General features: G+C 42.8%; 1 protein-coding gene across 6 annotated transcripts in view; it reads left to right on the top strand.

The window, feature by feature from the left end:
* The window catches only part of LOC105678466 (pseudouridylate synthase RPUSD2-like), a 124,340-nt gene that overhangs the window by 30,251 nt on the left and 66,146 nt on the right, over nucleotides 1-27,943 (top strand). The window contains exon 1 of one of the 6 annotated variants that reach the window (XM_012377846.2): nucleotides 5,918-6,767. The exons of the other annotated variants lie outside the window; for them this stretch is intronic. Coding sequence (XP_012233269.1) covers nucleotides 6,615-6,767 — 153 coding nt within the window. The 5' untranslated portion in view covers nucleotides 5,918-6,614. Of the gene's footprint in view, nucleotides 1-5,917; nucleotides 6,768-27,943 lie in introns of those variants that run through there. 6 annotated transcript variants of the gene reach the window in all.

Raw genomic sequence — 27,943 nt, forward strand, 5'->3', positions numbered from 1 at the left:
AATCGGCAAAATTTCAGATATGTAGGGCATTGGCAAATTTCGAGTCCCTACCTCTCATTTAACGATGTGAAAGTGCTCTCACGAAATATTGGTTTCGTAATAGCAGCAGAACAGGTTATTGATTCGCCAATTTACGGTGATTATATAAAATACATTGTTATTTCCCAATAAAAAGATTGTTATGATTACTTGTTACGGTTGCAGAAATCATTTCAATCTCTATGAGAAGTGTGGAGTCATCATAATTAAATAATTATAACCAATTTATTATAATACGCATTTGTGCACTGATTTCGTAATATTCACCTAATTATATCATTTCCATGATCTTGCAACGTATTCATCTAATTATCTCGCACTTAATTACCCTCGACGTTCCGCATTTGCGTCGCTTGAAAGATTCACGTCCTCGCGCGATCGAAGACGCACGACGTGATATTCGAGATGAGGCTCATTGAACTCGATCATAACGTCACTCCCAAGCATATCGCGGCACGTCGCGATGGCATGTCACGATGGAATTTAAAAAAAATTCGCCGCAGCTCGCTTCGAATATGCGCGCTTTAATGCGCGGAGGCGAATGCCGGCAGCGAACGCATTCCTGGCCGAGCGGCCGGGAATTGCATGAGAATCATAGTAACCATTATAAGTATTTGGCTTCTTCTCTTTTTCCGTGTCTGCATGCGCGCTGCAAATTATCTGCACTCGGCCGAGTCTCGGACGACGATTCTCTATGCACGAGGAATGACAAACAGGCGACAGGTGCCGCGAGACAACCGAGCTGTCTTTCGCGAAACTACTTCTCGCCGTCGGCCAAAAACTCTTGCCATTTCGCTGGTGATTTCTCTGGCCCGTCTTACAAACGACTAAATTCCTTCTTCAGCTCTTCGAATTTTTCGTTACAATCGTATTATTTTTCAAAATGTCGAGGAACAGCAGACGTGTTGCTGTGACGACTTGCATCGTTTTTAATATGTCTTTGTAATCGCGCGCGATGGAAGGTGAGATGTTGGAGTCGATCGACAAAGGTGTCAGACGCGATGACGATTTTATTGACACGAGTCGTATCGTTTTTCTTGCGGAACTGCAACTGAAATCGGGGGCGGTCTTCGAGGCGCCGCCGCGAGATCTTTTATCCGATGGTGTCAAATATCACGAGGGTAAATAGCCCGGGGCGCGGCTCTCTTTGTCCAGCGCGAGTTATAGTACCGAGTGGAGAGGATACGCGCCACGCTGTAATTCACCTTGAGCCTCTGAGAGACGAGATTGCCGGCTGGAGAATCAACTCTTCGCGGTCGTCTATTTCGGTTTAGGAAGAAAGGACTGTGGAGCGTGCGACAGGAAAAAAGGCGGATTTCTTTAGCAAATATACTGCATGCGCATTCGCGAAACTCTCACCGGCAATCGTTACTTTTAATAATGCGTACTCGCGCTCGTCTCCGGCGACGTTTCGCGACTTTCAGTCGTCGCGCATTGATGACACGACGGCTTTACGATTCGCGATAGTTCTCTTCTCAATCAAAATAGTGGACGAAAAATGTCGGCGATAATATTATTACATATCGAACGACCACAAATTCATGTCACGTTTGGTTTATCTATAATTGACTGTCTCGAGATGGAGATTCTTTCGCATACACTTCTGCACCAGTCGATGTGATCACTGGAGGATTAGCGGGAGACAGTAATTTGACAGTTAACATTTGTTTCTCACGTAAATGGATTACAATTTACATATTCGCGTTACGTGCGAGCAGCGTAAGCTGCGAAGCGCTTGTCGCTCGACGATGTAAAAGAAGAACAAGACACTAACGTGACTCTCGCTGATTAATGACACGTGACTAATATGGTTATAAATTGATAAAGAATCAAACTTATTAATTCGTTCATTATAACGATGATAATCTGAAAGTGATTTATTTTGAGCGATAACCCTATTATGTTGGGCCACAGATTTGCATCTCTTGTTTTATTTACATATTTGCATATATATCTAAAATATATGTTTGACGTGCAATTTGAATGAATGGTTGTGCTAAACGCCCGTAAAGTGGGACACGCGTCAGGGAAATTTTTAAATCGGGCACGCGATCCTGCGTGAGGTTTGTGCGTGTTTTCGCCCGTATCAAGTGATACGGCTACGTTACATTAACGTGTGTTACGCAAAAGTCGCCCCGGTGGCCCCTATGTCAACGATCCGTCGCGTGTCGCTTATGAAAGCACCGTGAGTACATTTATACATGTAGGTAAACGAAGCAAACATTAGCTTCATATGGGAAGTTCAAGTCTTAATAAAAATCTTTCTTCCGCAGTGTAAAAAGATTTCGGTAAATTTACACGAATAATGGATGTAAACATGATTAAAAACGGAGACACACGGAGAATTATGTAACTTTGCAAAAATTATATAATTTTTTTACTTTTTATTGCGTAATATTTATTGTCTTTATTTTTTAGAAGAATCTTTTGTCATATCAAGAGAATTACTCGAGTAAATATTACGCAAAATAATGGTAATATTCTACAAATTATAGTTAAGTAAATAATTTATTATTTTACATTTATATATTATTTTTACGTAAATAAAATAAGTTTACGATTGTATGTGTGATCCGATTGGCTCGCTTGCGGTGCGTCATAAATTTAAAATTAGAAACTGTTCTCGAACTATTGATGCAAGGCATAATAACTGCAAAGTTACTTGTGCAATCCGTTTCGTCACATCATTGGAAATTAATTATACCCGCAAGCTGCAAATTACGTGTAGAAAATTACACCTGTAGTCGATTTTAAAATTATCAAGCAATAGTTGTAATTGTACACTAATTTTTTAATTATTGTGTTTGCCGCCATCTTGTACGCGTACAACATCGCCCAGTAAGAAAATGTGTGTTTTGCATGAATCGCGAGATATGTTTACGACGGATACACTTTACGGTAATGCACGCCGGCTCTTCGATTTTTATCTATGAACGCCGACTTTTTAAAGTTTTCCCGCGAAACGGGATCGAGAATCTAGCTTTCGTGATGTTACCGGACGATGCTGGCGGATTAATCTTTTTGCTTGAAACTTATTTTTACGTAGTGTCCGAAACTTTGATTCTCGGGAAACCCGGTAAAAGGAAACGCTTTAAAAGTCTACGTTTGGTCACTGGAAAGTATCATCAAGAAATTAGATGTAGACGTAAAAATTAAGTATAGTGGGTACTTTTTTGTCACTTTACTGATTTCATCTCGTGAATTTTTGCGCAGAGATAAATTATTCGCAGGGACTTGCCTCGGTTAATGCTTGGCGAGATCCGTTTCACCGATTCGCATGCGCACGGAAATGCGTGCCTTATCACAATGGGAAAAGTTTTGTCCGCGAGTTCGTCGGTGTGTCTCTCCGCAGGGAAAACTTCGATTGGATTAATACAATGTCAAGAGCAGGTTGCGGATTCTTTCTTTCGCTAACAGGTTTTCAGTTGCTTTTCTCGTTCTTCTTGCCGTTCCGTTAGGTTAAATAACAACGTGCGAACTTTTGTAGAATAGAAAACGAGTGTTCTTTAAAGGCTTGTAATTAAAGCAGACTTTACTTGCGCGAGAATAACGGAGTATTTTTCTGCTGGAGTTCCTCTTATCCGTATGCCCGGTTGTGCTCAAGTGTTTACGTGCGTGCGCTCGCAAGGCGTTGTGCAATTAGCGAAATCGTTAATCGATGGCTTAGGAATTTCCATGATGTTTGCTGACTCTCGGAAAGCGAAATCATCATTAGCGAGTAACATCGTGAGCATTAATATTAATATTCGGCGGTCGCTTCGATTGCGGAGTGCGCAGTCAATCGTTTGTCAATATTTACTTTAACATATTACCCCTCCGGATGCATCTCGTTATTTGCCGGCGACCGTGCGGAGGGCAATCCGAAATCGATCGCTTATACAGACGTTTTGCGAATCGATATATCTGTATTCCGACGTACAGTATGCCGCAGTGAAATTTCGCGCACTTTCGCCTAATCGCGCAAGTGGCTGGCAGCCGCACGAAGGTGAATAACGGATGAGCGCGTAATTAATCATTTTTTAATCACAAACAAAAGTTATAAAGGATTTTTGACGAATCACGCGTTACACGCTGAGCGAGCAGAAAAGCCGTCCTTGCTATTGATTCTCTCGTCTTTTCACGTGTGTCCTGTGTATATTTCAATGCCATGCAAACGGAATAGCCGACTCTGCGGCTTGAAAGTGAAGACAGGGGAGAGAAGCATCACGCGCGTTTACGCGCAAGATATTTGTCTTTCTACTTCCGCGCCGCAGAATGACGTCGTCTGCTTGTTTCCGGATATTCCGAGAGTTCGCAATAGTCCGCCGCATTCCGTCTTGCTTTCGTACCTTGATGATGAGTTACACGCATTTTGAGGAAGCATCGCGTTTGCATTGCGGATTTCGGTCGATTATGCGAAACGACGGACTTGTCGTTTGCATAATTTGCATAGTAATATCGATAAATAAGTAATCGCGCCGAGACGGCGGTCACTTTACGACGGACACGAGCCGTCTCCGGGGTTGAAGTTAGATGGAGTCAGTTTCCCGAGCGGTACGTCCAACTTTGGGACAGCCTAATTAAACTATACTTAATTATAATTCCTCCGAATACACCGTGCGTTTCGGCCGTGAGCACCGACTGGGGAGGCCGTCATAAATTTAGTTTTTAATTAAAAACATTTTGTTGATATGATCGAACGATTAATCATCCTGTGTAAATTTTTTTTAAACGCCAAAATATTTGTCTTTCCCTCTTTGCGACGTGGAATTGATCGACAAAGTCAATTCCGGGATATGAAATCTAGTGATTATTTTATCGCAGATCGCTATTTCTCTATCTTTGTCATTAATTATGTCTATATTATTATTTTGATATTTGGATCCTATTTTTATATTATAGAATTTACTATTTGCTATTTTGCACAATTAACAGTAATTAGAGGCTATTCACGTCGAGCGTGTCTTTATTCGGTTACTGTCCGTCTCTGCGTATTCTCAGTTCGCGTTGACATTCTACTCGTTCTCGGTTAGATTAATCGTGAATTGGATCTCTGCTATATCTCTGACGTAGACACACGTCAAGCATTTCTGTTCGGCGGTCCGGCTAGAATATCCCTCCGAAATCAGCAAGCCAGCGAGCCGGATGATTTGGATTCAGCATAAGTTACCGCCCGGTGGATATGCCTTAATTTTCGCGAGTGTGTCACACAACACGCAGAAATGTCTTCTGACATCAAAGGTGCAATGTCTGCGCCTCATCGGTTCTGAATGCGGAAACAAGATTATCGTAGAATAGAGATTATCGGATTCTGTTTCTGAAATATTTCCTTTATATCTGTCAATCAAAATTTTGGTCGCCGATTTTATTGCGAGTAAAAGAAAATTGCATATATTGTATATTTAAATCAAAGATGAGCTTGTACATTATTTTTATAAGATATAAGAATTTTTGACATCGAGTATTGCTTTCTCTAAAAAAAGCTACATAATATTGCGTAACATTGACATTAACGTTTACAATAAATGTTGGATCGGAAAGATTAAAAAAGATAAATAATTATTCTTCTCATTACGAAAAATCACTTGCTTTTAATAATGAAAGAAAGACACGAATAAACTGGCGACGTAAAGAAGTGGGAAGAGAAAAAATAAATCTCTTTTTGCCGTTTCAAAATTGACGTTTAAAATATTAATGATTGTGTAATGGCAATTTTTAGATTAGGAAAAATACAAGTTAATTATTGATAATTATGCACTTCTCGGAATTCATCCTTCGCCGAACTGGTCGGTGTTGCGGCGGCCCGCTGATCTAGCGACGATGGTGGTGGCGGTGATAGTGGTGGTGGCAATAGGAAGGGGAAGTCGACGCGCGCGACCATGTGCTCGCGTCGTAGACGCTCGATCGGCGCGATCAGTCGACGCCGCGCGCTCGTACCGGTTACGTTTTGTTGGGTGTTGTCTCTTCGCACTTGGCGAATTGCGTACATCGATAACACGAGCGAGACACGTCCCACCCTCGTATTCCACACAGTGTGTGTCTGTGTGTGCGTGTGCGTGAGACTCGCACACACGGTGTGTGGCACGTGTGTGTCACGTTTTCTCCCCTCTCTCCCCCTCCCGCACACTTATTCTAATGCGCCTATCTCGGCGCGCGATGACGACGGCAATCGCGCGTAATCGGTTCTCGCATTCTTTGCGTGTGTGACGTGTCTTTTCCGCCGGGAGGAAAGCCATCGCGTGGAACAAGCGCTTTTCCTCAGCGAAAAGACAGTACTGCCGGAGCACGGTGGCAAACAGTCTTCTCGGAAAATGCCAAGGTGATTCTCTCTCTGCCGCTTCCCCTGCCTTCGTCCGCCCCGTCCCATCTTCTCGGCGCCTCGAGGAAAAACAATCGTCTCGTGGGAGTCGTCCGCGCGATAAGAGCGTGTATTTTTCTCGCGTCGGATCCTGCCGCAGGCTCGCGTGTCGCGGCCTGTTTTCCTGGATCTCTCCGCTCCCCCGATCGGTCGACACAAAGTGAAATCGCGAGATCCGCACGCTGGAGCGTGATCCTCAATCGCTTCCAACACGCTTTCCGATCGCGGTTGAGTCAGGATGCATCACACGGCGCCGTGGTACCTGCCCTGGGGTCTGAAACTGGTGCCGTTGCCGATTCCACCGGGACATCCGGCACCGGGCATCCCGAATCCCGCCGGTCTCCACCTGCTGGCACCTTTGCCGGGAATTTACGCACCGGAACCGCACAAGGTAAGCCGCCGAGTCTCTCGTATCTCGTGCAAAAGCATCTTCCTCCGCAATTTCGCCACCGGTATTTTCTCGCGAAACGCTTAATCCCCGCCACAGAATGGAAAAATGTTCCGCAGGAACACGATGATATTGACGAAAAATTACTGCAATGTGCGCGCGGAAATCGAGTTAAGTGAGCTGCGGAAGTTGGAAATTGATTTCGGATCCCGAGAACGAAACTTTGAAGTTCAAATGAGATACATCATGTTTCGCATTCAGACCGCAAAGTTTTAATTTTACTTGAATTTACGGGGGGTTCAAAGTTGGTTATCGCGAAGTAAGCGCGTTTCATTCTCTTCATTATCGCCGGACGGGAGGAGCTTTCGTGCTTTTCGAGCAAAGGCTCCGTTCATCGGGCTACGCCGAAGTCGTAGTAATTGAAAAGTTGCGATGCTGTTTCGCGAGACCAGAGTCGTCCTTTTGCTTTCGCGAAATCACTCGCGAAAGACGGCGGCATTTCGAGTGGCTTCGTCCGTCAATAAGAACACTTTTGGTTCGCGATTTATTTATATCCGACCGATGCCCGAATCGGTGGAAGTAGGCCGTTTAGGAATAATGATCGCTGATAGAGCGGGTTACGGGCAATTGCATCAAGTATTATACGCGGTGACGTGAGCAGCAGATGTGCTGCGGTCTTATTTCTTCATGAATCACGCTGTCTTGCAATCGGAGCATCAAGTTATCTTTTCAGTCGCAGTGAAGTGTAGAATCGTAAACGATATATAATCTTGATTTAATTGACGAATGACATGTGATTTTGAAACAGTGTCTTGCATCCAAGCGTCTTAAATATATTTCTATTATGTGTGTTGAAAAATTTATAATTTTCTCTGCATTTTAATCGCGTAAAGCACAAGATATTGTTAAATTTGCAATATCCAAATTAAATTAAATTAAATTTGCCAAATAATCCAAACGCGGACTCCGCGGAAAATGTTTCGTGAAGAAAAAGTTGCTTGAGAATGTCAAAAAATGGAAAAACCCTAATGGAAAGTGCACGTCGAAATTAGATATGCCATAGCGTGCAGACGCTTCGTATGTATTATTACAATTGTTAATAACGTATATCGCGGCACAGAGGAGCGAGTCTACCTATTTATAAATAATTAGATCTGTCTGCGTGCCAAATCCGATCCAGTTATCTGGTCTGTTTGTCCTTAGCGCGCTTCTATTCTAGGTAAAATCTAAATAGTCTACGCATACGAGGGCGAATGCATCTAAAATAACCTGCAGAATGCTCGCGTCGCGTGTATTAGAGATAGCATGACGAGTATTCATACTGGCCGCCGTCGCCGCGCCGTCCGCGACGAGGAGTCAGCAACCCTGGCACCAAAGATCCATGGAATCCGAATTAACTTGGGGAACCGCGCGAGAACGATAACGTACGCGATAGCGGTCGCTGAATATTTTACGCCGCGCCGTGAATTATGATGCGATATCCGGGTTGGGGGCGGGAGAGGAGGGGAGGGAGAGGGGCAAAAATTGGCCCGGCGCTGTTGGTGTGTCGATAAGCGAGCGAGAGTCAATTTGTGCGCGACCGCCTCCATCAAGTTTTATGACAAATGAAGACATGTTCTGCCTTCATCGTTCCGTCCGTTACTTATCCAACAGTTTTGGGAGGAAAAGAAGGAAAGCTAAATCACGGAATCGAGTTCTATAATAAGAAACATGAAGCTTCTGGGACGACTTGATTCTCGGAGCACTCCCGCGCGCGCTTCATCAAACTCGATATAACTATGTACATAAATCTCTCTCCACGCGTTCGACGCGTACTAATAGCCTCTTAATGCCGTCGCACTTAAAACGTGTTTTATTAATGCGTCGGATCGATCTTGAGCGCGGGGATGGTGCACTTTTTCTTCCGCGCTGCGCTTCAGATCAACCGGTATGACATGTTATCGCTTGGAAAAATTTTGACCTTACTCGAAGCTCACCGGAACGGAGTGCTTTTCTGCAGTTTTCGCATAAAGAAGGGAAATAATTTTTTAACGCGCGGCGTTTACAGCACTACTAGCCCGAGGTCAAATAATAATAAAGATGCTTGCGACTAAGAAAAAGAGCTCGTCGCGACGTCCGTGCGCGAGGTAATGAAATTACCGAGGGCAAAGGTTAGCCTCCTCCTCGTCTTCTTACCCTCTGCGACTCTTTCGTCTCTCTCAGGTCTCGTCTGTCGGGTGGAAACCGCCGGTGGGAACCCGGTGGCGCTCTCCTGAAAATTCGTATCGAGCAAGTACCGTCGCCGTCGCCGTCGTTGGAGCGCTCCGGCAACGGCGGATACGCTCCAACGACACGGTAAACGTTTCCCGAGTGCATACCTATAATTTGACGAGCACTTCGCCGTCACTTCGCCGTATTCGCATTTGCGGCGGCGCTTTTCCGAAGCGACGCGCGCGCGAGCTCTCGCCCACTCCGCCTTCCGGAGAGAGCGCGGCATTATCGTAATTCGTGGGGTATAAAGTTCTCTGTATAAAGAAATGGGAAAGGACGTTGCGAGGCGATCATGCGATAACATCGATGGACTATTCAAAGTTTAACTATAGAGACTTTTCGAGCCGTGCATTGCAAAATTGCTAATTGGAGCCGAACAAGATTTTTGTCAGGAAAATGTGGATGGATGGTCGACGAGTTCGTATTTCGAATGACATTTTCGGCGCATCTTGTTACCGTATCTCGCATGGGCCCGCGATAATCTATCGATCGCGCAGGGTACGTTTTCTATCTTTCGGGAGATCGCATGTTGCCGGAATAAAGGTTGCAGCCGAAAACGGCCGCCGGACGTGCCGTTACGTCGACGAGATATACGCTCGCGTGCACCTTGGACGCCAAGTCGCCTGCATATACGCGAGAAGTGTACACACTTTACGAGCAAACAGGTGCGCGGCGCCTTCGACCGACCGGTCCGGTGATTCGTTTTCCACGTGGAGGAAATCTAACGCTCGATCGACCGCATTAATTCGATGTTCCTTGCGAGCGCTTTCGGACCGTTGTCTCGCCAAATTTTCCGGTGATACTGTCCGAAAAGAAATAGGGACATTAACAATACGATGTCATTGAACTACCGGTACTTTTCATTCCGACACTGCAATGCTTCGTCGATAATTTTTTTTTTTTGCACGATATCAGCAATTTTGATTTCGCACATTTTTCTCTTTTCATTTGACTTTATTTAATTCGACTGTCGACATGTCCGTGATCGACATGTTGCCTTCGTGCTTGAGCGCGTAGTGTGAATCAATCTGTCCCGAGCCATTTTTTTATTACCTCATTGATTTAATAGCCAGGACTGTTTGTTTGATCTGAAGTATTTATTTTATCAGAAACTATAGAATTGTTAGAAACAAAGCCGAAACTTTCAGTTTTCATAAAATGATACATCTGCCGAGCAAGAACTTTTGCTAATAGTCATAAGATTGCGGTGAGTGAGAACTTTTGAATCCATAAAAGTACTCAGACGCATCTCAGTTTTTCCGAATCACTTGTTCCGATTCACTAGAATTATTCGTCTATAGAACTATTTATTTTATCTATCTATGTGAAACTACAGAATTATTAAAAATGAAACCAAAACTCATTAGTTAAAGTTTGCAAGATATGATATATCAACTTTACATCGATAAAGTGTCTGTGTGTGTCCAACTGCATTACAACAGTTGGACAGCAGTCGATCATTGTGCGCCAATAACTGAAATAAATACATTTGGTTTTCTCGTTGATTGCGGAACAAATTTTATAGAATATCGACATTTATTTATTTATTGCCACTGGACACTGTTGATAATCGAGATAATGCCGAATTGGGTGATTCACATATTTCAACTTGGCGTATATCTTGAAATATTTTGAATTGAAAATGGATAAATTCCCGTAGCGGCTCATCGATTTGCAATTTGTTTATTTGCCGTTATTACGTGTTGACAGTATCGCGCTCAATGCTTGTTCTTACGCGCAAAATAACAGGTTTCAAATTGTTATCTTCGCATTAGTGTTGATTATGTGATCGATGTTACATAAGCTCGTCTATTAGTTTCTACGGAATGTCTGGTAAAGCGTGTACATGAAGCTTACCGTTCTTGGGAGAAGTTGAAATCGAGTTTCTCCGAGCGAAGTTTTAATTCGAAGTCGTTTTCATAACTTCTATATTTTCAACGCTGGACATCTTGGTTATTAATAAGTCTCAGATTAAAGTTTTCTTAAGATGGATATTAAACGACGGAATGTTCACATTAAATGTCCAGTTGCGCAGTTGAACTCGCGAGAGTTCTTTTATTTCTTCAGCTCGGATAATTCAATTGGTCAAGCTTCCGATTAAATTCTCACCAAGATCAAATTACGGCAGCTATGTGTTATGTATCTCTGCGAAAACGTTTCCGATTGCAATAATTCCGCTTTTCGTCAAGCTGTTTTATTACGGACATTCGGATAAATCTTGAACCGATCGGAATGAGATTCCGACATCTCGAAAGCAAGTAGAAAGTCCATTATGATCAGATTAAATATTGACGTTCACGCAATTTTAGGGTTACTTTTATATTTTCAATAATTTATGAAAAATTACTTTAAAAAAAATTTATATCAGAACGCTTAGACTTTAATTAAGTTTTCACGATGGCAAAAATGCAAAATATTTAAAATTTTTTTACCATAATTATATTTGTTATTTTGCATTTTTATTTATTGCAAGTCAATTTTAACGAAATTTATAACAATTTAGCAACACGGACGAAATCGCGATCAGACTCGTAAAAGTTACATAATAGCTGGCAACATGTAAATTGTTTGGCGAACTATTTTCTTAAATAAATGCGCATTCCGCTAATTTCACGGGCCATATATCGAGCATTAAATGTCGATAAATTCTCGTGTTCGCGCAGCAGATTCTGTCAATTAGATCCTCCATCGCGTTAAACGGCGAAGCCGCAGCGGCCATATACGCGCGCGAGACACGATGGCACATCCGCACCATTAATTCGCAATCTATTTATTTACCGCGATCGAGCGCGCGCGCAACGCGGTGTTTGATCTTCGCGCTTATATGCATGACAATACCGTCGCTCGTTCTCGGCGCGTTCGCGATAAATGCGCTTCTCCGCGCACTCGACGCGCCGCCGCGATAGGTACGGGAGCCTGCGGTTATTCCGGGCGCTCAATTATCTCCGCACAATGAGTCGAACACAACCGGAGTGTCGCGGCTCAGCTCCGTTTTTACCAATTCGCATCGGCTAAATTTAATTCTTCGGAAAATTTAATGAAACGTAAATTTAATTAAGTGCTTACAGAAATTTAAAAGCTTCTACATAATTTTCATGCAAGATAGATACGCGCACACATACACACGTGCCGTGCTCTTAGGTTCCCTTAAATTTATGAAGGAAACTCTTAAACTGTGCTGGAAATTCTCGATTAAATTAAATTCGTTAAATTTTGCTGCAAACTGAATTTAGCCAAGCCAAAATCCCAAAACAGATTTACAGAGTAAAGATCAAAGAGAATTTTTGATATTGCAAATAGTTTCCGTGGATACGAGCCCGTTACATTTTTTGCGATGTCGAACGAGGGATTGCGAATGAGCGTAAAAGGGAAGGAAAATGGAGGAAAATAGAGAGAGGGAGCGGGAAGTAATGGGTCGAGAGAGAAAAAAATTTGGGAAATAGAGCGAGCGAGAGAGAGAGAAAGAGAGAGAAAGAGAGAGGCCTTACGTAATATATAGACCTCCGCGTCGTTGACGGATGACAGGAGCGTCTTCTTCGCTGCCAGAACAACCGAGGTTAGATCTCTGTGTGTACGTATATTTATATAGCGAGAAGAGAGTATGACGGCCTCGTTCGACCGAACGGCTAGCAGCAGCGTTTCGCCGACAGCGTTTCGGAATTAGAGACGGCGGCGGCAACGTAATATCGATATATTCCCGAACGCGTCGATGATAGATTGACTGGAAAATATTGACCTGCGTCATATCTGTTCTTCTTCGGATAGAAGCCTCACAGTTTCGTCGATCTGCACGTCTTACTTTTTTCCCTAAAAGATTCAACATTTCAAAAGATAACAACGAATTATCGATACCTATGAGTGCACCAATATTTCTCGGAGAATATCGATATTTATTGCTGCCAGTCGGGATATACTTTCGCGCGGATATCTTCGTTCTCTCCTGAGAGCGAGCGGATTTTCTCGGATAGAGATAGATCGCGGCGCGTGAATCGAGCGGCGGCACCGCGCCGTGCGAGGACTGGGTGAAAGTGCTGGATGTTGTAATAGCACGAGCCGTTGTAATATCTGCCTGCAGTCCGCATATATATATATATACATATATATGTACGTACGTGCGGACGTCAGATTGTGGCACTCCGTGATCTTTACTTACGATGTCGTTTTTTATCACGCTTGGTGGAGGCTGACGTTACAAACTCCTCGCGGTATCAATCACTCTTATCGTGTTCTCGCATGATTGATACGCTGGAGGAAATCGTAATATGCGGGAAGCGTACGACACGTGGTTAAAGCGACAGGTGTCGATTCCCGACGGGGGGAAAAGAGAGCGGCGAAGAATTACGCATAACTTTTTTTTTTCTTCGCCTACGACAGAATCTGACACGGCGACCGAGCGATCGATGCGAAAATTTCTCATTTTAACTTCCCTGGAAATTGCCGCTGCTCGATCACAGCGCGGAAAAAGCGGCGACGAGGTATTGTCCGCGAAAGGCACGTGCTCACATGTCAGACACGCGGAGACGTCTCTTCGCAAACCTGCACGTATTTCGGTCTCGGTGCATGTGCCACTCGATGGCAGCTTGCGGCGGTTGGAACGGTCTTCCGGTTGCCTTCGCCATTTCATCGAGCGACTGCGAGCGCACCAAGACACATTCTCTCGTCGTTCACTTGGCGTCGAGGTTCTATGAACTTCGATTTAGTGGCGAAGCGCGGAGAAGACCGAACAGTCCATCAACGTGAAGTCCGTAACGTTCTCTCTTCTGTCCCCGCCGTTCTTGCTGCTCGACGATGTGAGGGCTTGCCGTACGACACGTCTCATAAATTCCCCTTTATTGCTTTGTCAACAACCATCATACATTGATTAACTGCGCATTCAGCAATTGAGTATATAAACGTCATTTGTTTCAGCGTTGCGAAAATTTTTCGAGTTTGATGAAAATGTGATGCGATCTTATTAAATTTTCGTACTGCTATAATATTCAACAATCAGCTGCTCAACTTGATTCTGGAATAAAATATATCAGCTAACGAATTCCGGCATTTGCATGCCGAAGAATCTCGCCGCGGAATATCGATTTTCTTATGACTTCCACCGTTAATACAGAAAATTGAAAAATTTGAGTGAACGTATGCTCGTCGGCGATTCGAGCCGATTAAAAATGATTGCAACGGAAGTATTCAAAAGCCGGGCCGGCCGGGAGTTTGCCTCTTCCCGTGCCGGGTAATTACGTAATGGTACTTCGAAGAGGAGAGACATATCCGCAACGATGAACGTAAAAGAGCGCGGTTTCTGTTCGCGAGTGCAGTTTTCTTTTCGTGTGCAATCTTTCGGCCATACACATATACACACACAACTCTCTCGTGCGTAGACCGACTCGAGAGGAAAAAATAGTGGCTGTTTTAATAACAGCGTACTCTGACGATTTACATTTTTTCCGTGAACGCAGTAAAATATAAAATATACATTAATAAAAATCTAAGTAAACTACATTGAGAGGTAGATAGAAAAGTCTTTGCGGTAAATAGACAAGAGTCAGCGTATAAACTCAAAGCGCACCTTAAAGATACGTAAATCTTCGAAATCGACCCTGACTGCATATCTGTATGCGCCGTGCACGGATATACGTGCATTCCTGCAATACAGTCATACTGCCATTAACCAAATGAAATTTCAGATATATTATACGTGTGTACTCTATATGCAGCGGCGTATATTGGCAGGCTCTCTGGTGCAGCCTTGCTATCCTGGAATATTATGTAGTACATACACACCCGTGCGGTACATTAAGTGCATCAATAACGGATATAGATGAACCAATAATTGAAATACCGACAGATAAGTTCTAAGCAAGCGTGTTCAATTATGTCTGGCGTGAGGCATTACGTCGTAAAATGATTAATTTACATGATCCTCAACTAAAACTATTCAGCGAGCGTTGTTTCGTTACAGTAAAATATTATTCTGGAGCTGAATATTACTTAGATGAAATATGTGGATAATGTGTATAATGTGTGGATAAACATTTTCAAAATGTTTTTCTATTTAAAATTGATATTATATTTTCGTAATTATAATTGTAGAATAATTCAGTTACAGGTACTTAAAAAAAATATTTAAATTACAATTTTATCCAAATATTATTTCACATGTCTAATAATCATTGCTTCAACATCTTCGCTTTATGCATTCGCTACGAGCGATGATCTTTCCTCGTTTGTATCTGCAGAGTATATTTTCGTAAGCCTTGTCGGGAACTCGCTTTCCGAACTCGTGTGTATCTAGTGATATATACATAGGTATGTAGTCGTGTCGCTCAAACGTCGCGTCTTACAGGCAGTTTCAAACGGCGATGGGAAGCTAGAATTCCCGTCATACATACCTCTCTGCGACAGGTCGCCATTTCAAATTACTAGTTTATAAACTTGTCCCTGGCAGTGAGCTTTATTGTACATGCCTTGTTCGTTTCCGTGCAGCACGCGCAAAGGTTGACTGGTGATGTATAGCTTCGCGATTTTTTTGCAGCGCCGGCGTGCACGCGCTTTTCTCACCTTTCAGCTCGGCAAAAGCGCCGAGCTTTGATCAAATATTTACGCCGGTCGCTTTCAGCGCGCGTTTGCCGTCTTGCGTTTAACGCGTCTAATAACTTTATTAATACACGGAAAGTTTTTCGCGCGCGCGTGCGCGTAATTTTGCGACATAAATTATAGAAATAATTATAGTATATTGCAAAAAGTCGATGCGAGGCGTTAATCCTCGTGTCACGCGAATGGAACATCGCTCCAGCGCGAAATTCCGGCGAAACGCGGCGGGAGACTATCGATTTTTCTCGTTCTCTCCCTCACATTAGCCATTTATAAAGCGCCGATAAATGCGAGTCTCGCTGCGAGGCTTTCTTAATATCCGCGTGTCACACGAAATCCTCCATCAATGACTCGTATCGTTCGCTTTCAGAATATCGGCTGCAATTATCCTCTCCGACGAGAGATAGCGCGCGTGGTGAATACAATCCGAGCAAAAATATTGCGCGCTTATTCTAGGAGGTCTAAGAAATATTTATGTCCCCCGTAACTGTATCGGATCGTCGATATTCCCGGTAATCGCTTTGGGGAGAGAAAAAAAAAACTCGCGACATCTGTCGAGGGAATGGTAAATGCTCTGTAAGTAATATGTTACACAATTTCTTGTGAATTACATCGATCTTTTTGCTCGCGTATTAAGCGCAAATTTTTTTTATATTTGTAGTTTCGCTGCTAGTTTGTTAAACTATAGTGATCAGCGTTTAATTTTTAACTATGTCGATTAGAGAGTGTTATCGCGGTTATCTGGTTTTTTATTTCATGTAACAATGTATGTGCTGTGATTAACAAATGAGAATCGTGTGCGACATAATCGATATTGAGCAAACTTAAAAACTAATTTATTTTTACACTGTATATATTTGATAAAACGGAGAGAGTCTTTGGGCAGAATTATTATCAGACTTTTTTAATAATTTCTATTAATAAATTCATATTTCCAATATATAAAAAAAAAAAAAAAAAAAATAAAATAGCTTTACGAGAGAAAGATTAAAATAAAGTCGTCTCCAAACAATAACCAAAATTATTTCCATAAAATTCCGAAATATTCTATCTGGATTTATTAAAATTTTACTTCTTCAAATAATGCAACACACGTCGCACGACAGTTTTTAATATGGAATATTTACATGAGTGCTAAAAAATGTGAATCGAATAAAGCGAAAACACATACTAAAATATGGGAGCTTAAACTTGCATTAAGAAACAAACAGCCTCCAGCTAGGTAAATGATGCCGTTAAAGTAATGACAGTTTTTTGATTATGGCGCTGATAGTTATATCGCTAATGAGGCTCATTTGTACATTCCTGTGCATTAATATTTCGCCGGAGAATCGAGCCAATTTCTGTCATGCGACCACACTAGATCGTGTCGGGATCTTGTAGCTATTCGTCACGTGTCCGTGGAAATATGACTGCAGTCACGGAAGTAACTCGTTTCTTTTCGACATCGTCGTGACATCGAGATCTCTCGGCGCGATCAGAAGCATCCACTGCCGTCGTCGCGTTTACGTAATCGATATTTCTTACCACATTTCCACGTCTCCGATGACGATTGACGCATTTCCATGCAACCGAAACAATTGTCAGTCCGTTTCGCTCACCATATATTTAGCACTGTAATTAGCGCGAAACGGATGTACCACGAACATCGTGCGCGAGGCACAAAACTTTTCCACGATAATTGAACGATCACGGCCCATTTACCATCCACATCTCCGAGACGGTATGTAAGCACGACGTCGCGGGTTTGCGCAACGGGGCACAGCACAACAAATATTTTGGCACGGGCCGGTAGCCGCCGCCAAACGCCATTTCGCAATCTCAGAATTCGCCCATCACCGTCGTCTCTTCCGCGCGCGTCCCGCGCCCTCAGCCCGGGCCAAATGGCGACCGGAGTCCTCCTCTCCTTCCTCTCCCCCTCGCCCCGGAAAGCGTTCCCGAATAATTAGTCGCGGGTCAAGGCTCGCGCGGTGCTACGGGCAACAAAACAGTGGGCTGTAACAAAACGAAAATAGGAGGAGAGCCCCGGCGGCCTCGAGCCGTCCGTCCGTCCGTCCAGCGTTTCGAGCGGGCGAATTCGATTTTTCGTCAGACCGTGCCACCAGGCCGCATAGCGCTGGCCTATTTAAATTCTTTAATTGATAGACGCCATGTAAATCGCGTGCCTCTAGACGCGCGCTCTCTCAGTCTCTTGCGCTGGCGACGGGAGGGTGAGAAGGGGGAAAGGATATCGGTCTCGTCGTGGCAATGCGTCGCGCGCTATTTTGCTTGTTACCCGCGCCCGCAAAAATTGATTTCTCGCCCCGTGTGCCGCAGGTGGGCTATGTTTATCTCACAATAATGCAGCCGACACATATTGGTTCGCTCAGGCGCGCGCCAACTATTAATCACGGTCGAATTAATCCCACACAGCGTCGATAAATAATAAACGCGCGCGTCGAAATTCGGAGTTCATATTTTCCCTTCTCTCTCTCTCTCTCTCTCTCTCTCTGAGAAAAAAATCAAGCGAGTGGCAATTTATTTTGTCAATACATTTCGACAAACAACGCTTGAGCTCTTCCGTGCTCCTGTCACCGCACGAGCGACTCGCGTTACAGCCGCGTCGGCAAAGGGAAGATAATCCGGGATTCGGTGAGGCGGCTTTTCGACGGACTTAACGTTCGCGCTGTGGGTGTTCTCGGCGGGATTTTGCATGCGAGCAGCCCGCCGCACCTCGACGAGGGATCGCATTATCCTATATCTCCAGTGATCTTTGCCGCGGAAACTTTCGTGCTCCATTCGAGCTTTGGTCAGTCGGCGGCGGCGATGGCGGGGGCGAAAATGTGGGTTCGTTAAAGCATAGTTAGATGAGGGATTAAGGACGTCCGAAGATATTCAGGTTGTGATTGCAATCAGCCGGATGCCGGTGGGATGCGTGCCCGATCTCAGTGATTAGATCGCGTGAATATTACATTGTCGAGAAACACTGCGGAACACAAATGCGAAATAAACATTAAATTTAACTTTGTAGAAAAACTTAAGACACTGATTTTTCCAATATTTTCAGACTTTCCGATATACTTTCAAGACTTTGGATAGTTTTTTTTCTAGTTTGTGCTTTTTATTTAACTTTTATTTTTAAATTAAATTTATATTTTACAATTTTTTAAATATTTTATTTATTCTACACTTTTGTTTGCCTCTTCAACGATCCATACAATCTTCTAGTTAATAAGTCTAGTTAACCGACGAAGTGATAAATATTCCAGTGATGTCGAATCTCAATTGTGTTTAATTGACTGACTGGTTCTCTAATTGCTTAGAGTCCGGGACTTCCTAAGGAAAAGCGTGTTTGCTGAGTACGAGAAAAATAAGCTCGGACATTCGAACGAATCGATTACTCTTCAAGACGTTAAGTCGAATCGCGCGCAGGCGTTCGCTCGTAATTACGGTGCCGATAATGATCGTCCCATCGCCTCGAGATTCGCGTAATAATGAGCGCCGCTTAATCTCATCTTCGTGGAATTATCCCGAGCCCGCGCGGCGCGTTCTGATTATCTGCTTTTAGCTTTAAAGCAAAATATTCTTAGCAGCATCGATATCGTCGCATCATCGCGAATTTTCGTTGCAACATTTTTGAATATTTAATATTCGCTTTTATATTTCATATAGCAAAATGCTTGCCGTGTAATATGAAATATGCGATATGCAACAGGGAATTGACAGGATATTTCTAAAAATTGATGCGCTTGTACATATTTTCCTTTTTCCCTTATTCTCTTCCTGTTGTTGCTAATATACGTTACATACGTTATTGTATCCGTATGCAATTAAAAATTGCAACAACAGTCGTGCTGATCGATCGACAAGTGCGAACATCTGCTTACTGCACATGTACTCGCGCAGATTCCGCATTTTCCGCGTCGCGTATAATGCTTTCCAATAATGTAGTAAGGAGCGCACCGGTAGTCGCTGAAATTATGTTGTTTAAAAAATAAAATTGCAACGGAGATAAAAAGATTACCTCTTCTATTCGCCGGCTGCCTCGCGCGTTTTTTGTTCGCGCGCAAATTTTTTTTAAGTTTATATAGATTGTTAATTGTCTTTATAACCAGCGAAAATTGCAAGATACCGATCGTGTTTCTGTAAGAAATAACACCATCAAGCAAAAAGTTTTTTGTGTGTGGAAAACACGAGTCTTTGGAAATGTGTAGCATTGCGTACAGGTTACACTGCAAATAAATTCGATAAATTTACACAAACAATAGAAAAAAGTTTAACTCAAAGTTTAACAATAGAAGTAAAACAGGACAACAGGAGTATAGAAAATTATGCAATTTTATCTTTTATTTTGTGCGAAGAATCTTTTGTATAGTATAATACAGCATAATAACAATATTTTCTATAAATTATACTGACATTTTTTTTATGAGGAAAGTAAATTTACAATTGTATATGCAATCCGTTTGGCTCACTTGCGATGCATCATGAATTTAAAGTTAGGAGAACTGTTCTTTGGATAACTCTGACTCTGTATACATACATATATACATACATGCATATATACATGCATGCATGCATACGTACATACATACATACATACATACATACATACATACATACATACATACATACATACATACATACATACATACATACATACATACGTACATACATACATACATGCATACATACATACGTACATACATACATACATACATGCATACATACATGTAAGCATGCTTTATACATCAATAATCTGAATTATCTAAAGAACCATTATACACTTATACAGTAACCAAATTTATTTTGTTCAATTTGCTTAATTAATTTAATCAGCAAGAAAATTTACATTTATTATATAATAGTTGGTTCTAAAATTACCTAGTTTAATATTTGTAATTTTATAGTAATTATTTTTGCAGTATACGAGAGATCTTGTTTTGCGATTTTTGTTATAATCGCATACTAACAGTTTGATAAATTCAATGTAATCTAATCTGGTTGTCTTGTGATAACAGAACTGTAGATTTCTCTCTCGAAAGAATATCAAAACAAATGCATGTCAAAATAAAAAGAAAAAAAATTTCCGGAAGGTATTCCCGGCTCTGGAAACAAGCTAGACGAACAGAGTGCCGTACGCAATGATTTCGGAAGAGACTCGACATCTCCCGATCATAGAAGAATAATGTCTGGCATATCTTCGGCTGCATACCGAGGAACACGTCGGTGTTACATCAAGAAGAATGTGTAACATTTGTCCGATACGTTGCATTTTTGTTCGACGTCACGACAATCGAACACCGGGGTGTCTATAGAATCAGAGCTCCCGTCTTGAGAGTTTCGAAGTTCGTTTCCAATCGATATCACAAAGCGTACTTTCATATCGCCTGCCGTTCCGCCGTTTTCCGCCTCTTTTATTCGCGTCTCGATGAAGCAAAGCGCGGTGAAGAAGTACCTCGCGCGCGATACACCGATATACAGCGGCGAGGCGATACGTTATTCTCTTTGGTAGGCGACAGTTTCCGGTAGGACGAGCAGGAAGACCTGCGTCGGCGATATAAATGATGGATGCGACGCGTAGCGATCTATCCTCGAGATTTGCATTATTATTTCTGAGATATTGAACGACTCGGAGACAATGGGATGGGATTGCGGAGCGACAAGATAGACGGTAATGCGGCCGGCATTACGGCAAGACGAAGAAGCTTGCCGTTTTAACTGCCGCCCTCGTTGAGCTTCCCTCATCGTCGCTAAAGGGACCTCCTCGAGATTAACGCGTTCAGACCGCGGCGCTTAAAATGGCCTCGTTAACTTTTGCGTTATTTTCGGCGGAACAATGAGATCTCCGAGATATATCGCGCCGGCGTTTATCTCGCGCTTGACAAGAGACTCGCGATAGTGCACGTACCTCATTCCGGTTTTTGCGCTGGAAACACTAGGCAATTTCGCACTAGGCGTTCGCGAAGCGAAGCATCACAATTAGCGGGCGACGACAAAAATATCGGACGCGAAAATTTTTTCTTTCCAAAAAAAGTGCACAAAATTATATGCAAATGAAGCGGTGTATAAAAGCGCGCTAACGAATTTATTCTTACATTTTCAGCGCATCATTCGTGCGTAACGGCGAAAGCGTTACTCTATTAGTGACGAGTTAGAATCTCCGTCGTGCTATTTTTTTTTTTTTTTCCCCCTATGCACGATTTGTCTCAATTATTGACGAGAGTGAAACCGCGCGTTTAATCGGAGATTAAAAGTCTTATTCTCAAAGAGAGGCAGAATCAACACGCAGAAGGAAGTCTGACGTTTCCCTAGGGCGGCAGGAGGCAGGGAGGGATTACTACGTAACTAGAGAAGCCGCCTGAATCGGGTGTGAGGGATGCGCGATGTCTAAAGGAGGACGTTACAACCACCGGGACAGACATACAGCGGCATTATAGCGATGAGACCGCGCGCCACGTCGCGTATTTTATGCAAAGTGTATATATGCATCCCCCCCTTTCTCCTCCCCTTTGGCAGGGGCCAGCTTGTCTATGCGTCGTAAGATTTCCTAGGGGATAAGACACGGCAGCGCCGACTTCGACTATATCGGCGCCCCGAGTGAGATATCTCGCCCTGAGCGACGGCCCTCGATAATTCAAGTCAAACTTATATTTACCGCAAGAAACTTAACAAGTTGAAAATTTTTCGTGGAGATTAATTATATTTTCAATGCTTGTGTAAATAATACACTGTGAAAAAAATCGGTCAATTTGCGCGAATAATAGATGTAAAAATTGCATTGATTAAAAACGGAGATGCATAGAAAATCGTGTAATTTTAGAAAAATTATGTAATTTTATCTCTTATAATGTAAATATATACCTTTATTTTATATGGAAAACATATGATTACATATGGATATGGAGAACAGATTACACAAGTGAGAATAGAATATTTCGCAAAACTTATGTAAATGTACAAATTTTTGTAATAGCATGCAGCATAATGGTTAGTATTTCACAAATTACAGTTATGTTTTTACATAAGTAAAGTAAATTTACAACTGTATATCTGAATCGTTTACGGTACACTTTGAATTTCAAATTGGGAATTGTTCTTTGAATAACTCGGACAATTGATGCAAGATATATATATACACAGAATAACTGTAAATTTGCTGGCGCAATCTGTTTCATCACAATATTAGAAATTAATTTTCACCCGTAAGCTATAAATTTACGTATGTGTCAAAATTTACATCTATAGTCGGCCAAAATTGATCACTACATAATAGCTGTAAATATATACTGATTTTTTTGCAGTGTGTATGCAACTTGTGTAAATAATATAATTCGCGTAACAATAAAAAAATAACTAAATATTAAATATCTTAAATTTTATATTATTTATTTAAAATGATTGCACTTGACGCTATTTTCCAGCATTATGATTTTTATCGGTAATAGACGAAAATAACGTCGTTCCTCGTTCGATTTAGGTTATTTTTCGAAGCTAAATGCAAAATGCTTGTTGAGAGACTTGAAGACAGAAATAATGAGATTTGATTGATTTCGCATTTTCGACCGTCAATCTCATCTGCGTCCGTCACGCTTTTCACGCGCGGCTTCTTCACACTTAATGATCCTCGGAAATGCTTTGCAGTATTTGCATACACGACAGGAGGGAGAAGCAGTCTGTCGCGTCAAGTATTTGCCGTTGCACACGGAGATAATGTTCGGGTAATATTGAAAGGGTATAAAATGCGGAATTACAGAATGTGTCGAGTTACGCGGAAATCGCTGCCGGCTTATCGATTGTAGTAATTAGGAGGGTCGCCGTAGGTATTTCGACGTGAAGGTATAATGGGAAAAATTGCATTTGTCGAGTATCTTGATATAAAAATATCTCAAGAAATTCGATTAGAGGTCGTCGATCGCCGGAAGGAACCGTACCGTTTCCGATAACGATAATTGTCGGGCTGAAATGAAATTCCCCGTTGAACAAGAGGAGACAATGCGCTCGAAGGGAGTATATGATGAAGAAAGAGGTCCGCGATCGCTTTTGCCTTACCGGCGAGAGGAAGGCGTCTACGAAACGCGGAATCGGATTTATGTACGTCGATGGGGTTTGCGCTCGCACGGGATTATTTCCGGAAACTTGGTTAAGCCGCAATCTCTCGGTTGCTTCGCGCGGATCGCTGAAGGGTGGATTTCTAAGCTATATACTTTTTTTTGTAGCATACACACACCAGATCAGGCTTTTGAACCGCTTACGGACCATCGTCCGACCGTGACGAGCGTTCTCAAGACGAGCAGCACGCGGTCTTGTACGTTTTTGCACGAACTTACCTCTCAGAAGAGAGAAAATAATATCGTGCAAAGATTTAAAAGTTTTGTTTTGTTTGTAAAATAGATCGTAGAAATTATCGCGATAGAAATACGCGCGGGAAGGATTTTCTAGGATGGACAGATTTAAAGAAAAAAAAAAAAAAAAAAAGAAATATAACAGGACAAAAGAAATTTAAGATTAAAAGGCTCACATATAGATTTGGAAGATTTTCTCATTTTTAATCGCAAGTCTCATGAAACGCACACATTTTAAGCAACGGGAGATGGAGATTTATCCTTCAATGCGGTCATCGTTAAGATATACGTCACGTGGCGATGATTTTCCTTATGCCATTTCCGAAGCGCTCTGGCAACGATAAAAATACGCACGTGGCAGTTCGTCTACGTGGGTAGAGCGGGCAGCGTTACATTTGGCTGGCGGCCACCCTACCTGCACTTATTAGGGAGATGCGCTCTATTCGCGGTGTTGCACGTGACGATTCTCAAGGCGAATAACTGCGTACACGCGATGAATGCTCGATGATGACACGTGGAGACCGTGACCCGTCATCGGCTATCGTAGATACTCGAAGTGCGTGCCAGGCGAGCGTTTTTCACTCGATGACAAATTGAAGCGTCGTGAACGTAATAGAAAATAATTATACGACACCGGGTTATATGCGTGTCTGACTTTCTAGCGAATAACTTCTGATCCACGCTTAACGGCAACGGGCGGAAAAACGAAATCGACCGGCGGCGGTACGTGCGTTTGCTGCATATGCGAATGTATTGTTCATGTGTTTTCGCTGCTAACACCACGCGGTTTCGTGCGGTAGGCACGACAGTGATGGTCTGCTGTCTAACTCGACGTGAGACGAAATAACGTATAGGATTACCGACGTTTAGAAATTGGAGGATGGTTTTGTTTTTTTCCTCGTGGGTATAAACGAACGTCATGCCTGTTTTATAGCGCGGCTAACGTTCGACACACGTGACGAGTGTTACGCTGCGGAATGTTTTTACGTCAGTTGAGATATGATTATTATTTCACACATTATTTTACTTCGCATTCGTCTCAGTAGTGCTAATTTTTTTATTTGCCAGAACACGATTGCCAGAATTGAAAAGATCTCAATTAGTCGGCGTTGAAATTGAGACTGAATGATTATTAGGAGAGCTAATAGTTTTTATTATCGATAAAAAATAAATTAATGTCACGTTAGAGAATGCTTTTAAGTTTATATTTTTAGATTTTAATATCACAGAAATTGACATAATTACATATCTTAAAGTTCCGTTTTTTGCTCCGATGATCATCAAGCCTTGAATCTTCCATTCTTCGGTATCGAAAAAAATCCGATCGAAAGAGGACGCGACATAAAAATTCACTTCTAGGACGAATGGCCGTCCATCGACAATGCGAGATGCGCACAGAAGAAAAGCCATTGAATCGAGCTTTTCGACAGACCGATCGTCTTCGCTGCGCTATCTCGGTTCCGCCTGTCGGCATCACTTTGTCGTTATTCACGGCGATGACGCTGGGACGTTCAGCGAAGGAAAGAGAGAGACAGAAAGAAAAACGTCCTCGTCTTAGATGGTCTAAGAAAAACTTGCGTTGAAGAAAAACCGGACCATGACATCGACGTGAAATCAATTAGAGTTGTCTCGTGACAGTTTTTCTCGTTGAGCGCTTCTGCATCATTATCGACGAGTATTATTATCGGGATATTAGATATATATATATTATTCTCTCGAGCCTCATCCGCGGCCGGTTTCTCGAGAGAGAATCCGACGAGATGGTGCATCTTGCTTCTGCCAAGTCCAAGTTTCATTGTAATAAAGTGCACGAAGTTTCCAGCGATGACCTACTATTGCAAAAGAGTTGCAACTCGAAATGCTGAGAGATTTTCAGTCCCGGTCATTAGACATTTTATGACGCTTTCATCGACAATTCCCGTTATTTTGGGAAAAGTCTTTCAGTTTATCGGCGATTTCGGTATTCACGATAAAGAATATGACGATAATGTACATTAGAACAGCAGGTGCCGGTCGATTTTATTCGCATCTAAATTCTTATCTCGCACATTCGATCGTGTTATACATTCTCGCGTCGGAATTTTTATCATCTGCTTAACGCGCGATTGCCTTTCACCGTACGCTTTCGAGCGTACTTCCCCCCCCGAATGAGTTTTAAACGTTCGCGTTATGGTTCGCGCGACGGTTTGTAACGCGCGTTATTCGTCCAAAATTGTCGGTATATAGAAAATGCTGCGAATGTTCACGCAATGACGCACTTCGGGCACATTGAATTATTATTTGCCGGTGATGACGAGTGTGGTGGCGGGCCCGCCATCGCACATTGATTCGCGACTACTAATTAACTGTTGCACCGGCTTCCAATTAATTACAATGAATACCCCGCGGTAAAGTGACGTGGTTATACGCGTGTCCATTGCGAGCGGGCACAACCAATCAGATAGAATTTCGTCCGAACGGCGGCGGGTTTATGAAAAGCCCACGTCGCGCTTATGACGCGCTTTATGCGCGCGATCATTCGCGCTGTGTCATTGCCGGGTGATTATTTTCGCACATTGAAACGCGTATACGTCGCGCGGAACAATGCTGTAACGTCATAGGTCTTTCTACGTTTAGAAAAAGATTGATTGAAGGGTTTTGTTTCAAATTTAACGTTAAATAAAGCTGCCAGATGCTGGTTTTGCGACCATTTGCGCGACGTCATCACGGCGCAATGGTTTCAATATTCGTAGATATTTGTAAATTTTTCTACAAGTCGTTTTTCTCGATTTGCAAAAAAAAAAAAAAAAAAACAAAAAAAAAAGAACAAAAAAACCGATTAACTGGGTCCGAGCGAAATTTTTTTTTCAATTTCACACGAATCGCGGTGCTTGCAAAAGCTTTCAGGTCACCCGAGGAATATCCGCCGCGTCATCACCGCACCGCGGCGACTTGTTGTTAACAGTTATCGCGATTAAAGCGGCGGCGGCGACAATGGTGGATAAATCGGAGCATATCCTAGCGGTCTCCCTATGCCGGTCGCGCGGACAGCAGTTAATGCGCAACGGCCGCGTTTACGAGTGCAACGTGGCGTAATCGCACCTGCGACCGGCCAGGCGGTGGATTTTGCCGCAACACCCCCGCACCTGTGCTGTCGCGGTCGATAGACGACCGCGTGGGCGTTACGACGCGCGTACTCGCAATCATTGTTCTCTTTCTCGCTTCCGTCGTCGAGTTTGTACCGACTACCGGCGCGATTAGCATGAAACTTCTTCGCGCGAAAACGCTTTCCTCCCACTTGTCTGACGGACGCGATAATTCGCCCTAAAAAAGTTACGAGAAAGATTGGCGAGTTACGAGGGAAAATACCGCGTCGTAATTTCACCGCTCTTTTTTACGATGTTTTTCTTGAAGCGATGGATCTTCCACGAACGATCCTGGGCGGCAGCATCGGCTCAACGTTATTTCGCGTAAATAAGATGCAGATGAAACATAAATGAAATTCCAACGGGGGCTGGACTCGCGCGCGCGCGCGCCCGCGCGCGGATGCTGAAGCGATACTTTTACAGCGGCATGTTTCGAAGCGGGACTGATTTCTCAACTTTTCTTTTTGTTGCATTAATTTTTTTATACTATAAGATTTGTATTTTCAATACGTTGTGCATTTCCTTGGAACACAGTTTTAGCGAATTTTTCCGCAGAGAGACGAGGAATTTTTAAATTAATCTTTCTTACGTATTGTTTCTCATTTTTTTATATTTCCCTTTCACTCGTTCTGTAAATTGTTCCCTTTCGAGCGCTTCTTCGCTGTTACTCATTATACTTGTTGCAACGTAATCCCTGTTGCACATCCAGGCTCTCCGCTAACGTTATTTCTCGCGCGGCGGATCGTTGCGCGAGAATAGGGCGAGGCGGGCGAGCGAAGCTGTGCGACGTCGGCGAACTCGTTTAACTTTGTACGTACGAAGCACGGGATCGCGAACTTGGTCCGTTCAAGTTTGTTACACTTCGGCCCTGGTTCGTGCGGCATGCCTGCATTCCTCG

Source organism: Linepithema humile, chromosome 7 (assembly GCF_040581485.1).
Source record: "Linepithema humile isolate Giens D197 chromosome 7, Lhum_UNIL_v1.0, whole genome shotgun sequence".
NCBI classification, from domain to species: Eukaryota; Metazoa; Arthropoda; class Insecta; order Hymenoptera; family Formicidae; genus Linepithema; species Linepithema humile.